The sequence below is a fragment of the Antechinus flavipes genome, chromosome 4, assembly GCF_016432865.1.
Source record: "Antechinus flavipes isolate AdamAnt ecotype Samford, QLD, Australia chromosome 4, AdamAnt_v2, whole genome shotgun sequence".
Classification (NCBI taxonomy): Eukaryota; Metazoa; Chordata; class Mammalia; order Dasyuromorphia; family Dasyuridae; genus Antechinus; species Antechinus flavipes.
In genome coordinates this window covers 421,693,684-421,710,064 of record NC_067401.1, presented here as the reverse complement: position 1 = coordinate 421,710,064, position 16,381 = coordinate 421,693,684, and the positions used below count along the sequence as shown (strand labels likewise).

General features: G+C 37.9%; 1 protein-coding gene across 5 annotated transcripts in view; it reads left to right on the top strand.

Annotated features, from left to right (window-relative positions):
* The window catches only part of RABGAP1L (RAB GTPase activating protein 1 like), a 689,556-nt gene extending 673,805 nt beyond the window's left edge, over nucleotides 1-15,751 (top strand). For all 5 annotated transcript variants that reach the window (XM_051998907.1, XM_051998909.1, XM_051998911.1 and 2 more), the window contains 5 exons: nucleotides 673-777; nucleotides 4,649-4,732; nucleotides 6,962-7,033; nucleotides 8,322-8,519; nucleotides 10,042-15,751. In XM_051998907.1, the coding sequence (XP_051854867.1) occupies nucleotides 673-777; nucleotides 4,649-4,732; nucleotides 6,962-7,033; nucleotides 8,322-8,519; nucleotides 10,042-10,194 (612 nt within the window). In that variant the 3' untranslated portion in view covers nucleotides 10,195-15,751. The remainder of the gene's footprint in view (nucleotides 1-672; nucleotides 778-4,648; nucleotides 4,733-6,961; nucleotides 7,034-8,321; nucleotides 8,520-10,041) is intronic.
* Nucleotides 15,752-16,381: the final 630 nt, after the last annotated feature.

The following is a 16,381-nucleotide window of genomic DNA, read 5'->3' as shown; positions in this document are numbered from 1 at the left end:
GCTGACTGGATTTTGGGGGCTGGGGAGAAGGAAGGTGGCATCCAAGAGAATTCTGAGGTTCCGAATCTTAGGTGACTAAAGAGATGCTAATGTCCTCAATCAAGATAAAGAAGTGGATTTAGGGGAACAGGAAAGTTCCATACTGGATATATTGATATATTTTAGCTGCTTATGGCATAGCCAGATGGAGATGGCCAGCAAACAGCAATGAAGAAGGCTAGATAAAGAGATTTCAGCATCATTTATATAAAGATGGAGGTCTTAAAGCAGAAGCTAGGTGACTTTCTAGGGTATGTTATTGTGGAGATTCTTTTTCAACAATGAATTAGATTAAAGATGACCATTAAATGCCCTTTCACCCAGAATTCTGTGATATCAGAATCACAGAATAAATTAAATTCATGAACCACTATCACTAAGAGAAAGGGGGCAGAGAGACAAGAACAAGGGAGAAACTTGGGAGATATCCATGCAAAGTATCATCTTTTAATCATACATGATTATGGATAGAAAGATGGATATAATAGATGAAAAATATGGATATAATATAATATAATTTCCATCTATCTGTAGATAGCCAGATCAGCATTTACCCAGGATTGAAAACTATTTGGGATCATAGGAAATGTTATAAATGTACACCCATTAATGACAATCTCCCTGTGATTACAGGCTGAAGATAAGGCAGATGTTTTAAATAAAGAGCTGCTCCTGACCAAACAGAGACTAGTGGAAACTGAAGAGGAAAAGAGGAAACAAGAGGAAGAAACTGCTCAGGTATTTTGACTTTCTAGGATAGAGAGTTTACTAACTAAGAACTGTGTATCTGCAGAAATAAAACACAATCAAGCAATAACGACCACCCAAGCTATGGTAGCTGTGAATAATAATGAATATACATTCATTTAAAATCAAGAAGCTTTTGGGGGGAACCTCTAGAATTATCTTCTTAAAATGAAACATTGAACTTATAAATTCTACTGGGAGTAGGGAGGTGAGAGGCTGTATTCTCTCTATTCTGGATGTGCAGCCTTTTACTAAAATAAAATTTAAAAAAAGGAATATTTACTGGAGTTTGCTTTCAATGAAGTATTCTAGAAAAGCTATTGAGTAATCTGCTTTAAATTCTGTACATGAGAGACATGATCCAGGGCTTTAATAAGACAACGAATGACATCAAATTCCTACGGTGTAGCTAACTCCTATGGTGGCCATTGGAGGTGACTTCTAATGGGAATTGCCACACACTCCTTAGCCAGTCAGAAGAAATTCTCTTAAAACATGATGCTGAAGTATTCCCAGGAGATCTCTAACATTCTCTGGGGACCAGACTTCAAGCCATCGCCCTCCAGCAGAAAAAAGATCTATCACTGTTGACTTGGGCAACTTTGGTCAGGTCACCTCTTTCCGCCTCACGGGAGCTGGAGGTTGCACGCAGTGACTTCTAAAGTGATCCATTATAGATGTAACTGATAAGATACAGTATGGTATTTGCAACAGAACAGACTTTTAGCCCAAGTAGTTGTGACTCAGCTCCCTGAGGTCATGGTCCTCTTCGAGAACAAAGGACAACATTTTTTACCATCCTAACCAAAGATAAGAGGGGAAACTTATGGCCTTGAAATCATAAATTTGGAGCAGAAATGGAATAGTTCCCTTAGTTCCCTAAGGAACTTTATCCGTGCTCTGGATCCCTTAAATCCTGTGTGTGTGAGAAACAAGAACCAAAAAAGCTCAGGAAGATTTATTTTATGCATTCGGTCGTTTTTACAATCAACTATTGCGTCAGCCAAAAGCCAATTTTCAAAGTGCTTATTTAGAATTTTACTAGGAGAACTAAGCTGTAATAAAGTGTGTAGACTTCTTAAATCTTGATTATTAACTTCTGGTAACTTATATATTCTGAGTTCCCTTCTGAGATAGATAGTGCCAAATGTTTAGCTTATACCTAGCATTTCAAAGACTTAGAACTTGGTAAATCAGAGAACCACTAATAAATTCATTTATTGAAGGCAGCCTGTAATTTTCGCATTTTCTCAGAGCTATAAATCAGCTAGTCATTTCAATTTCAGCAGAGCAACAGGCAAAAAGTATTGGCCTATTTGGCATGGACCCTAGCCCTGATTTTTTTTTTTTTTATGAGTTTGAGCTAATATCTATTTTATGGATGACCTTAGGTCTTTGAAACTTGGACAAAAAATTTAAAAAAAAGAAACTTCGACCTTCCCACCTATCTCTTTTCTATTTTATTATTTATTACCTAAAATAAATTAATAAAAACAAATCACTCTTTCAGCCTGGGAGAGGAAAGAGAACATTCTTTGGCTCATTTGCTACCTAGCTTTCATTTCTGAATGGGTATGGTCTCAGTCAAACTGAGAACTGTTGAAGACTTTAATTTAGCAAGACCAAAGAGATCCAGGGCCATCTCCAGTCATATTGATCTCTATTTGGGCCACTGGACCCAGATGGCTTTGGAGTGAAAAGTGAGGCAGGGGACCTTGAACAGCCTCCCTCACTTAAATCCAATTCACTTGCATGTCATGGCATCAGCTCCCTGAGGGTCATGGTCCTCTTCGAGAACAAAGGACAACATTTTTTACCATCCTAACCAAAGATAAGAGGGGAAACTTATGGCCTTGAAATCATAAATTGGGAGCAGAAATGGAGTAGAGAGGCTGTTAATTCTGACCACTTTACTATGCACATGAGAAAACTGAGACTCAAAGAGTTAAGTCAATTTACCTAAGCAAGTTTATAAGGATCCAAACTCAGGTCTTCCAACTACAGATAGCCAGAATGCTATCTAGTATAACATCATTTTTCTGGGATGGCTTTTTTTTCAGTGGTTGTGATGGTGGTGATGGTGGGGTTGGTTTTTTTTTTTTTTTTTGCTTGTTTGTTTGTTTTGTGGAAACTAAAGTAGGAGCTTTAATTTGGGAAGAAAAAAATATCGGCAGAGAAGATTTGAACTGACAATGGATCTTAATCATCCCCTTCTTTTTTTGGGGCAACTGAACCACATTAAACTGTAATTGGTAATATTTAACAGAATAAAAATATAGAATCACAGATAGTTAATTTGTGATTTTTGAATCAATATGAGCCTACTGGGAACTACTGATATTTTAAGTTTGGCACTACTGAATAGGAGTGTCTTCTCTGACATCCCTGACAAGTGGCACTCATTCAGCTGCCCAGTAGTAGAAGATCTTTGGTAATGGGGGACCCCCAATGAAGCAGCCCATTCTGTTTTTGGAAAGTTCTAATTGCTGGGAAGTCTTTCCTCTTAGATCTAGATGAAATTTGCCTCTGTCAACGGATAACCAGTTGTATTTGTCTAGGAATCTAGTCTTCCTTCCTCTCCTTGGTATCATTACTGTTCTTGTCTCCAAATAACACATTCTCAAAGGCAGCAATAAATATGACTAGCTAGGCCTATATCAGCAAAATTTATAGATTGCTCTCAGCATCTCAGGAGGCTCCTAACAAGCATGATGGGATCTCACAAACAAACTCTAATTATAGGGAGACCAGCTGTAAATTACAGTGTTTTGCAAATTGTTGAATCTCTAGCCCAACTCTTTAATATTATAGGCAACGGTACCCCAAAGATGCTCTTTCTTCGTTCATTTGGACTAGTATACTATGGTATGGAGCAGAATTCTCTCATTCATGAATTTGGTACAACTGAGCTCACCTTTTCAGGGGGCTTCCATCTGAATGCTTCTGCCCCTAAAATTTTAGAGCTCTCAGGCTAAAATATAGGGTTATGATTTAAAATGCAGTATTTATAATTATCTTGTGATCATTGCTTGTAAGAAATCCAGGTGCCTACATGCCTGGAGCAGGGGCTGACTTCCTGCTGAAACCTTGCTGTTCTGGCTCACTGCCTGCCTCCATCCTCCACAGTCCAAGTCTGTCTCCCTGACTGCTTTTGTCTTTGACATCATCTTCACAACTTCCTTACCTCTAAGAAGGTAGCTGCAGTGGCCACTAGGTAGATTGCAGACTTTTGTTTCTTTATTAATAATTCAGTTATAAGACTTTTCTGTCTGGAGACTCAGAGAATGGCCTTTTAGTGAAACAAGAGACAGGCAGTTGCAGACTAGAAATGATAGGGGTTTGCTACTTTTCAGTAACTTTGCATTTATATTAAGACTCCAGAATGTGTCTAGATAGGCACTATGATTATTTAATAGTACCAATCAGTAAGTAACAAATATAATTCATATTACAATAACATTGCTTTCTAATTGTTCCCTTCCCACTTTTTAATCTTCCTTTTGTGTTTTGTCTTTTCCCATTAGATTCTAGTTATACTCCTTTGGGGATTGCCTTTTACCTCTTTTTCCCCCCAATCCCTAGTGCTTCGTACAATATCTGGAACACAGGTGTTTTTTAGATTTTTATTAACTAGCTATTGTTGTTCATAGAAAAAAAATCTTTTCCAAGAAAAAAGACAAGGTTCATCATGTCTTTGAAGTCAATTGGGTTTTATAAAATGGCACTCCATCTGAAGTGAAGACCATCTGTATTTATTGCTTTTGTTATTTTTGTCAATAATTTGATTAACAAAACTTAGATATTTGTGAAACTATTCCATTCATTGGCTACCCTTTATTTCTTTCCTTCTTATAATCCCTAGTTAAAAGAAGTCTTTAGGAGACAGCTCGAGAAGGCAGAATCAGAAATAAAGAAAACAACGGCCATCATTGCTGAGTACAAACAGGTAAGAGAGGGCCCTTTGTCTCAGAGAGGGCACCAGAAACTGTCCTTTCTTTCAACAAGACTTTGTAAGTTTTTAAGTTAGTTTGAGAACCAGTGTGCCTTCAGCTTAATTCAAGAAACCCTTTATTAAGGGTGCTTGGGAGATACAGAATTTGGTTAGAATATGGTTTCTGCTTTCATGGAAATTACACATTTAAGTTTTGTTGTCCTTGCTATAGTTTTAAGGAAGAGATCGCTTGGGTAAGGAGGATGAATGTTAATGAAAAATCATTAGATTGAAAACAAATGACTGCTAGATTCACAAGCTGAACCTCATCCTAGAACCTAAATTAGAAAAGCAGAAAGACATTCTGCAGGAAGCCCTTCTAATAAAGGTTTGCGTGGGAGGTGGAAGGACATGTGCAATTGGGGTTCAATGACTTGCTCGGGGTCACACAGCTAGGAAATGTTAAATGTCTGAAGCTGAATTTAAACTCAGTTCCTCCTGACTCCAAAACCAATGCTCTATCCACTGTGCCACCTAGCTGCCCCCTTGTTTATGATTTGAGTCAAATTTATATATCATTCTCCAATTGAAAAATGGTCAAAGGATATAAATAGGCAGTTTTTAGACAAGTCAAAGCTATCTAGAGTTATATGAAAAAATATTCTAAATCACTGATTAGAGAAATGCAAATTAAAAGAACTCGGAGGTACCATCTTACACCTATCAGATTGGCTAATATGACAAAAAAATGAAGATAATAAATATTGAAAGGGATATCAGAAAACTGGGACACTAATGTACTGTTGGTGTAGTTGTAAATTGATCTAGCCATTCTGGAAAGCAATTTGGAACTATGCCCAAAAGGCTATAGAACTGCATACCCTTTGATCCAGCGATACCACTACTAGTATTAGTTAAATGGGAAAAGGACCTACTTGTACAAAATATTTTTTGCAGTCCTTTTTGTAGTAGTTAATAATTGAAAATTGAGGGGATACCCATCAATTAGGGAATGGCTGAACTTGTGGTATATGATTGTATCAGAATATTATTGTGCTCTAAGAAATTACAAGCAGGATGCTATCAGAAAAACTTGGAAAGACTTGCATAAACTGCTGCAAAGTGAAATGAGCAGAATCAGGAGAACATTGTACACAATAACAGCAATATTATACAGTGAACAACTGTGAATGACTTAATTGTTCTCAGCAATAAAATAATCCCAAAGGACTCATGATAAAACATACTATCCACCTCCTCTAGAGAAAGAACTGATTTTATCTGAATATAACTGAAGCGTACTTTTTTCACTTTCTTTTTGAGTCTTCCTGTACAAAATGACTAATGTGGAAATTTTTTTACATGATTACACATGCATAACCTGTACCAGATTGCTTACCATCTCAGGACGGAAACTGGGAGGGTTAGTTAGAATGGAAAATGCAAAACTCAAAATAAATAAATAAATAAATGAAAATTGTTTTAATGTTAAATTGGGAAAACAACAAAATTATCATTTTTTAAATTATGACACAGAGAAAATGTTAAGTTGAAAAGTAGTTTTTATTGCTATAGATTATAAATACAAATGGCTTTTTTCTGCATTAAAAACTTGAACTTATTAGCCTATTCTTCTTGCTGGGACATATCATTTCACACCATATTATCTAAGATAAATTTTTATGTTGGACCTACTGTTTCTCCTCAAAGAACTTTTTTGTGGTTCTGGACAAGGAGGGTTATACAAAGTAGTGGCTCATCAGATTCCACAGCCCTGAACAAGTTGGGGCTCACCTAGGTTGAAACATGAAGTTATATGTGACCGTCAGTGAAATGAGAAAACTAAATATTTCTTCAGATCTGCACTTTCCATTTGAAGTGGCATTTTTTAGGCTTCTTTGGTGCAAATACACAGAGAGGAGATGGTCAGTGACTTACAGGACTAGATGTGTCCTTTAAAACCCAAGAGGTGATTTACAGCTAAGCAACTTAGTAGCTGTGCATAAAGTTGGGCTCTGAAAGAAATGCATTCAAATCCTGCCCCACAAAGCACTTTCTAGCTATCTGTCCATGGGCAAATTACTTAACTTTTCTCAGCTTCAGTTTCCTCATTTGTAAAATGTGAGGATAATTATACCTTCTCTATGGATGCTGGTAACAATTACATGCACAATTCGTTTAAAAAAACAAACAAACAAAAAGCTGACTTCTTTCCATAAAGAAACTCTTTTTTTTCTCCTTTAGATCTGTTCCCAGTTGAGCACCAGACTGGAAAAGCAACAAGCGGCCAACAAGGAGGAACTAGAAGTTGTCAAGGTAGGAGAGTGAAACCTCGGCCCCCATGTCCCCTCCACGTCCCCTCCACGTCCCCCCACGCTACTGAAGGACATGAAAGGGAAGCTTTGGCTGGGTGGCTACCTCAGCAATAGGTCAGCCTCGATGGGTGTTCATGCAGGAGGCATCTCCTTCCGGGGGCCCAGGGCTGTGCTTTGTCTCTAACCCTAACCCTAAATGCGCGCTATCCCTGAGAGCTCTCAAACTTGGAAGAGGTGCTGTTCTTTATAACACCCTGTATGTTTTCATAAACAATATAGAGGAAAAATATTTAGTAGATATTAAATATTTGTATGCTGATTGTCTAGTTACCTTCAACCAAATCAGGCAAACTAATTTCCTTTGGAGAAAAAAACAAAGATTCTGCCTATATATTGCCACCTGGTGGTCAGACTTCTATTAATGTATTAAATTTGGAAAACAAACATTTATTTTGGAGAGGGGGGAGTTGATTTTTTTTTCAAACCGAGAGAGCGTCCATGTATTTTCTGTCTTTTCTGAGAACCGAGAAGACATTTTCGATTTATGCAGGTGTTTAAAGAAGACATTTCTTAGATTCTAGGACACAATTCTAGGAAATTTTGATCTGTGAAGATCTTTCAGGCAGCCAGGTAGCTCAGTGGATAAGAGTGCTGGGCCTGGGATCAGAAATCCAAGAAGTTTCAGATCTTGCTTCAGACACTTCCAGTGTGATCTTGGACACTTTACCTCTGTTTGCTTCAGTTTTCTCAACTAGAAAATAGGGCTAATAGCATCTACTTCTCAGGATTGTTATGAGGACTTAACGGGCTTAGTACATACAGTGCCTGGCAGACAATAGGTGCTATATAAATGCTTATTCTCTTCCCCTTCCTTTGGAGAAGGTTGTTATTCTTAGAAATCCTGGATATATAATAATGCTGTCAGTTTCTAAGTATAAATACTGGATGGCCTTGTGACTTCTTCCAATCCAGTTATTATATATTGTGAAATACAAGAAAAATGCCTGGTGCTGAGCAGGCCCCCGTGTGTCAGGGAAGGGTCCTGGTATGTAAGATTTAGAACAGAAGGGCCCTTGGAGATCTAGTACAGTCCTCTGATTTTGCAGATTAAAGATCTGAGGTTTCTAGCACTTTTGTGATTTCATCCAAGAATTTGAGCTCAGATTTCTCCCATACAGTTTCTCTGAAGACAATTATCACTAAGCAAACAACGACCAAGTGAAGGTGTTCTCAGGAATGACTAGTCCCATGAATTGGGGTCTAACTGGTTATCTGCTTGGACGTTGCAGGGCAAGGTGATGGCGTGCAAACACTGCAGTGAGATTTTCAATAAGGAAGGGACCCTGAAGCTAGCGACTATCAGCAAAGAAAGCCAGGGCATAGAAATTGATGATGAGAAGGACTCGCTCAAGAAACAACTGCGAGAAATGGAGCTGGAACTGGCTCAGACCAAGCTGCAGCTTGTGGAGGCCAAGTGTAAAATCCAGGTTAGTGACCAGCTGAGAGAGTCACTGAGGGAGAGCCCCAGCTGGGAGTGTGTGGGCACTGCCAGTTCCGGCGCCCCTTCCCAGACTCTGCTGGGTGGGGGGAAGGGGCTGCCATTCACGCCAAGTGCCCAGCCCCTCTTGGCCCTTAACTGCTTGCTTTGGATCCTGAGTACCGTTTCTAAAGCCAGCTGAGAAAGGACGATTCTACTTTGTGGCCTTGCATGGCTTGGAGAACAACCTGAAAGTGCGTTCCTCTCTAGCTGGACAGGCTGCAGATGTGGGTCTGTTAATAGGCTACATGTTTTTCTTGTTGAAGCATCACCTGATTGATCTGGCAAATTCAGAAAGGCTTATTACCATCTTGTCCACAATGTTTCAGTCTTAACAACCCACACACACCATTTACTGTAAGGTGATGAGATCACATGTATGCACAGGCACACTGCGTACCCCACATTTTGTGAGTTTTAATTTGTTTTTTTCTTTCTCTCTGGCCACTCATCCCTTTCTTTTGAGCACATTTTTTTCAAACAGTCTCATGAAATTCTCTTCTACATAATCTCTTCTAGTTATAAATTAATTTCTTTTAGGAAAAATTCCATCTATAGTGGATCATTCAGATCAGGCATTAGCTGATCCAACGTGTGCACCACAGCAACATGGTGATTCTTGGAGTGAAGGCTCACCTGGCTAAGGAAGGGCAAGCCAGGCCAGGTTGGACATACTGTTCAATGATGGAATCAGGCCTATTATACTCAGCGTGTGCCTGCTGCACTTCCATCATGGACAAAGTAGAGACCAATGAAAAGGGGAGAGAGGGATAAAGATGTAGGTTGAAGAGAGATAGAGACAGAGACATACACACTTCCAGAGATTGACAAACAAAAGAAAAAAGAGAAGATTGGACATTTTCTTAACAGTGGTCATGTTTTGCACTAGTGCCCCAAAACAACTAAACACCCATTGTCATTATATGTACCTCTTGTGAGACACCTTTTTAAGTGCCCAAGGAAAGAAACTTATCTTTTTGTTTTAATTGTGTGTAGCCCCTAGCATAGTCTCTCACTATAATGAAATCTATTGGAACTATTAAATGTCAAACTAACATTATATCAAAGAGTTCAACCCAAACTTAAATTAATAGTTGCCTTCTGGAGAAAAAAATTCTTCTAGTTTACCTCTCAGAAGAAATAAGTACACTCTTTGACTCTAACTCTCCTATCTTTTCCTAGAACAGAGAGATGATTGTTTTAGAGCAGAAAAGGTAACCTGACTTAACATCCTTTTTTTCCAGCTGAGCATATTGAAGGCCAGTTAGATGGTCAGATTCCCCCCCCCCCCAGACCTTGCTGCATGCCATTAAACATAGGAATTGACTACTTTATTTTTTCTCCTTCTTTTCACTGCCCATTTATTTATTGCTAGTATGAAAACTATTTTCAGTGGCCTAGAAATAGCTAAACAACTATACTGAAGGGTTTTAAATACAAAGAATATTGATTGTCCTTTTCCCTTTTTCTAGGAGCTTGAACACCAGAGAGGAGCCCTCATGAATGAAATTCAAGCTGCAAAAAACTCTTGGTTTAGCAAAACCCTGAACTCTATCAAAACAGCCACAGGCACCCAGCCACCCCAGCAGCCTCAGCCATCCCAATCACCCAAAGAGAGCACGTAGTTCCTGCCCAGTTTCACACACAAGAACACAATGATTCAAGCATCCGGAAGCCCTGGCAGATTGTCCCAGTGTCCCTTTGAGGGGAAGTAAGGAAGGCCAGGGGGGCAAGCCTCGAACTGAAATCCTTCAGCGTCTCTCATTCATCTGGTGTGATGCTTTTTCAAAGGAAAGTTATTTAGAGTCCTGTTTTATGTTGAATATCTATTTTCCACCTTCCTCACTGAAAACCACCATCAACCTTCTTACACCTTATTTTATTATATCTAGATGTTAAGTTGAAAATAAATAATTCAGAGCTAAATGTTTTATTTAGAACTAATTATTCCTAATTATTTTGTATCTTGCATAAAACAGTAGAATTTTTGTTCTTTCAGGGTTGACATGGTGGGAGATGGGGTATCAGTCAGGGCAAGAAAGAGATTAAAAATTTAAGCCTTGATCATTTTCAGGACTTAAAATAAAGCACATTGTAGGGGCAGGCCATGACTATTGTCTAGGACTTATCCTAGACATGATCCCAGTAGTTTACAAGAAGGATGGATACATCCTATAGAGAAGCACTTTGCTTTTGAAAGAGGAATGACCACAGACCTGTCTCCTGAAAAAAAGATTCATTTAAAAAAAAAAAAAGCTTTTGCTGGGCTCATTTGAAAATGAGCTCCTTTCGTAGATGTTTGATATTCCTGAGGCTCTCTTATCCTTTGTCTTCTGGCATGTACACTAGAGCAAAGGAACTAGAATTTCAGCAAATTCGAATAAGCCTGTATCACCTTGATCTCAATTCTTTTAAGAATTGTGTGAATCTTAAAAATCTGCCTATGTGCATGGCCCCAGGTGTGACAGTCTTGTGGATGTGTAATGCAAAGGGTATTTTGTGAATAGTAGCCTTAGAAAACTTTCATCAGAACACCTAGGAATATCCAGGTACAACTATTGGGCTTAGTACAGAATCAGAACAGAAAAGTAAATAGCAGGATAAGACCAGTGAATTCATATTCTATTTAATTTCGATGAGCACCTGCTAAGGAAACACTAATTTACTGTAATGGTTCTGTGTTAAAGACATGGAAATGGGAAGTAAAGGCCAACTTTGAAACCTTCTAGTCTTATGCTGTGTAACTCTTCCTGATTTCTGTAACTATCTGAAAATGTGCCCTTTTTATCCCAAAGATGAAGAGGTGCAAAAGCATTTGTAACATTTTTGATTCAATATAAAATGTTTATAGAAATGCTTATTTCATTGAAAGGTAAAACTATTGTTTAAAATTTGATGAAAATGTTTTTAAATTATATTTAACATGTCTATAAAAAGGTCTTGCCAGGAAATATCCTAACAGGACCAAAGAGGTTAGTTGTGTATTAAGTTTTTCATCTTATCTGTTCCAGAATAAGGCAGGGAGAGATCTTCTGGACCCATTTGCTTTTAACCCAAATTAATTCTTCTATCAGGTCTATATGATAAAGTTTAATCGTTCATCATTGGCTTCAACATCAAGCTCCTTGCTTGTAAAGGATCTGAAGCTGCAGTGCCAGTGGGATTTTCTTATCTGTGCCATTTTACTCCTAAATAATTTATTAAAATTCATTCATAGGGAATGTCTTGCCCACTTCCCCTAAAATGACTACTTAATCCTAAAAATGTATGTGTCCCTCAAACATAACCCATTTATGAAAAAACAAAACCACATTGTTTACCTACTTTTTCAGGTCTTATTTAAGAAGAGCTCCTTCAAAAAAAAAAAATTTTGCCTGCCATTTTTCATGAAAAAAAATTTCAAAACAGGGAAATGCCAATATTTCCAAAACAATGAAAAACTATTCTAGCCACTATTGGTTCACTTGCTAATAGCCAGCTACACTTTGAGAAATAAGAACATTTTTTGGTAAATTGAACTTAAAAGCTTTGAATGTATTAACTTTTTATAAAGTGATGGTCATACTACTTACCTAGTTCCATTAGTATGTCAACTTTGACTTGGATGTTCCCTACAATTTGGTTTTTAAAGCACTCTTTTTTCAAATTATAATAATAATTAGAAAATGCTATCTCTTATATAAAATGGTACCTTTTAACTTAATACATTGGCCTCTATTATTTAGTAACATTAAATTTGGCATTTGTGCCCATAAACCCCTTCACCTTGATTCAGCCTCCTGAATGAAATTGCCAACTAAGTAGAAGATGCTCATTTCTTCTGGAGTCTGATCCCATGGAATTACCCTATTGCCTTCCACTTTTCGTAACCAGCAGAATGGGCTTATGATGCAGGGTTATCCTTAGTTGAGAAGAAAAAAATAAAGTTGCTACATGTTGCCCACTCAGACTTGGACAGGAGGCTTGTAGATGCCTCCAGAACAGTTAACTGGATGGTGTTTGTTTAATGTCACAGACTCCTTCCTTATTGCTCTCCTCACCACCACCACCCCCTACCCAAACCTTACATTAAATTGATATTTGGACTTAGCTGGCTAAACTTGAGGTTCAGTTGAATTTTTATATCCCAAGATGAAGGGTGTGTAGAACTTAATATTAGAAGTTATATTTTGATTAACAGAGTTTATGTAGAAGTGAGTGAATATTAAAATTCTACATAATTTTCATCATTTTTGTCAAGAACAGCACTTTAATTTTAAATGATATTAATTCAACTCGATGTATATTTGATCAAGGAAAAAACATATCTACATGTTGTACAGGATTTAGAAACTGGTATTTTGTTTTGAAAGAAAGTTAAGACATTTCAAAATTCTGTTTAGTGTTTTCAGTGACTTACATTAATAGTGCTGAGTTGCTTCCTCTCTCATCCAGTGCCAGCAGTGATATATGGTATGATCTGCCATGCCAGCTTAATCTGTCCCATGCTGAAGTATCTGTTTGCCACTAGCAGCAGGAAAGATGCAAGATGAAAGGACCAAAATTTGATACGGAAGGTGTAATTTTCATTTAACATGTTGGAATATCACTTTCCCAACTATATGACCAAGAGACAAATGAAGTTTTGAAAATGTCAACATCCCAGTGAAGGTAGGAACTGCTTCATTTTTCTATGTCTAGCATTTAGGACAGTGCCTGGAGTCTAGAAGGCCCTTAATAACGACATGCTGATTGACTGACTTCAGTTAATTTTAGAGGATTATGTAAAATGCCCTCTCTTCACTTTATATATTTTCAGGAACTAAACAAATAACAGCCAAGCACCCTGAAAATTCTTCTGACCGATGGAGTGCTTTCCTGACATGGTTTTTTAATCTTAGTTCAATTATAGTCTTTTCCTAAAATGCACAGTGCAGAACAAATCCCTTCCAAAATCCATTGTTTACAACATTTTGAAAAATGATTTGTTTTTTTTTGAGACAAATTTCACCTCTTTGCCTACTAAATTAAGTGCTATTTATTAAATTAGTTTATGTATATATATATATATATATGTATCCTGAAGATTTTATTTCTTTGGGTTTCTTATTTTCTTTAAAAGTCAAAGAAAACAAAGCTGAATTTAGTAGTGCATGTGTTTAATAGCTTCCCACATCCTGAACCATCTCATAAATACATTTAGCTAAGTATTTTCATTTAGATAAGACTTTACCCCTCTCCAAGTGCTAATCAGAAACATTGGTAGATGTACCAGTTCAGCATACATTCTTATCTTGTAAGGCAACCAATATCTTTCTTTCCTATGAAATCGGCATATTCTTTTCCATTAGTTTGGGTTAATTTTTTTTTTTTATCACGATAAATCTTTTTGCTGAAGTCACTAACATTTTATAGTGTTTTGAAAACATGATGTTTCCCCAACTTTTTGAATGTTTCTCTCCCTACATGGTGGTTTTTACTTCTCTTTCTGTATCACTTTGTTTTAAACACTCTATTAATAAGTAATATAACCTAATGGCTTAATTTCTTATATGAGAGAAAATATATAAAACCAGAATGACCACAGTAAGAATTCAACATAGTAAGTGTCATGGAATATTGGAAGAGACGATCAGTCATTTAGAATAATCAGCTGTGTTCATCAAACAGCCATGTGGATTATGTGATTCTTCTATCTCAGTAAAATATTATTTCAGCATCTTACTTGCTTTTTCTTTCTAGAAAACAATCCCTTTGATCAACATATCCCAAATAAATTGCTTCTCTTGCTTCATCTCCAGACAGACAAAAGAATAAGCAAATGTCAGTAAATTGAAGATTAAGGTAGACTTCCTGAACAGTGAAATTCCACATGGATATTGGTTTGCCTACATGTAATTCCTGTATAGTATATTAACACATATATTTAGATGTCTCCACATCCCAAGGCATTTGGGAATCCAAGATGGTAGATCAGAAAACACCATTGTGCCCAATCTTTTTTTCTCCCGTAACTGTTGATTATTCTTCCTTTCTCTGGTTGCCAAGTTCGTGTCTCTTTTGGCCTGCATTCTTACAAAACACATCCTTGAATGAAGGTCTTATTTCCTTCTCATGGGTGGCTTTATAATAACTGGAGTGGATACTGTCTCTGGGACTTCCTTAACCCTATAAAAGCCACTAAACTGGGAACTAACTCTGTAGAGAGTAATGAGCATGAAAAGATCCAGAGTTAGGACTTGAAAATGAGACATTTTATAGATAACAGCTGGCTGGTAGGGCTTTCCTTTCCCAGTTTGAGAGTAATCACCAGAATTATTGTCTAGTACATGTCTAAGGAACTCTTTTAGCAAAACAGAACCGTTAATGGCATGTCCATATTTTCATTACCTTATAACCACATTTTCTGGAAGGTTTTATTGGGAAAGTTTTTTATCTTAAAAACATTGGGTAGGAAAATTTTTCAGAAATTTCATTTTTTTCCCCCAGTGGGAAGTATTTAATGTGTAAAGGTTTTGAAAATATGTATATAATTTGGAGAAAACTGTGTATTAGTCACAGACTAATATATATGAAACTGAATTACAATAATATAAATACATCAAAGGACTCTAGTGTCATCAAAGCACAGAAGTGATGCTGGAGGTGGTCCCAGAATTCAAGATATCTTAATAGTATTTTGCACCAGTTTCTCTCTTTTTAATATTTTACATAATTCATGGATGTTGCATTTCAAATAAAAGGGGGGAAAAAAGGTTCCTTCTCAGCCCACCCTTCTTTCTTTTTTTGTGATCCCTGTCTTTGTTCTGATCAAGAGGTAAAAGAAATCATCTTTGTGCAAATTGTTTTCCTATAACGTTACTATGACTTATCCATACCTCTTAAAACAAGTTCTAAAACAAATGAATTGATTGCCAATACCCCCATTCCCCGGGTGCAAATCCTATAAAGCCTACAAGAAACTTGCTAACCACATTGTTTCCCAAATCACAAAACACTAACAATTAGGCATTCTCCATAAATCCATGTGTTATGTATGGTACAATTATCAATGTTAATGCTTGCTCTAAAAAGTGCGATTTATTGTACATTGTCTCAATAAATGTTTACTTTTCTAATTGTTAAGAACTTGTTTGGAGGGTATCTTGTTTTCATTGTGTGAATGGATTGATCCTTGTAAAATAAAAAGAAGTGCAAAGGAAATGGCCCCCTGGAGACTGCTTTTTGTAAGTTGTGGATGCTTCTCACTCCCCTCACCCTCCACCCCGAGGGCCACGTGGGATGCACGTGGACAGCCAGCCCCGGGCCTCGCGGTCCCTGCAGTGGGGCTGCCTCCTTGTCCTTCTGCAGATCCCAGCTCCAGGCTCTCCTCCCTCAGAGCTTCAAGCTCACCTTGCTGCCTAGTGCATTTCATTTCAGGTTTCCTGAAAGCATCATAAACGCAACAGGCCTCAAAGTAAACTTCTCAAATGCCCACCCACCTCCTCCCCTCTGCCGCCTTTCACAGTTCCTGTCAAAGGCCCCACCTTCTTCCCAGGCACTGCCCTAATCTCACCCCCGATGTCAGAGCAGTGGCCAGACTGTGCTGCTTCTCCCTTCATTCACCCAGTAACTCCTTGCTTGGACCATTGCTCACGGCAGTCTCGTGGGCTTTCCTCATTGGCCCAGGGTCACACAGCCGGTGGAAGCCAAATCTGCGCTCAGCTCTTCCTAAGCCGGCACCGGCTCTACCTCCGGGGGTCCCAGGAGGGCCTTGCTGCGCCCTGCTCCGGGACCTTTACTTTCAGAATCAGACACCTATGGGTGTATCCTGGCCCTTCCCACCTTTCCTCC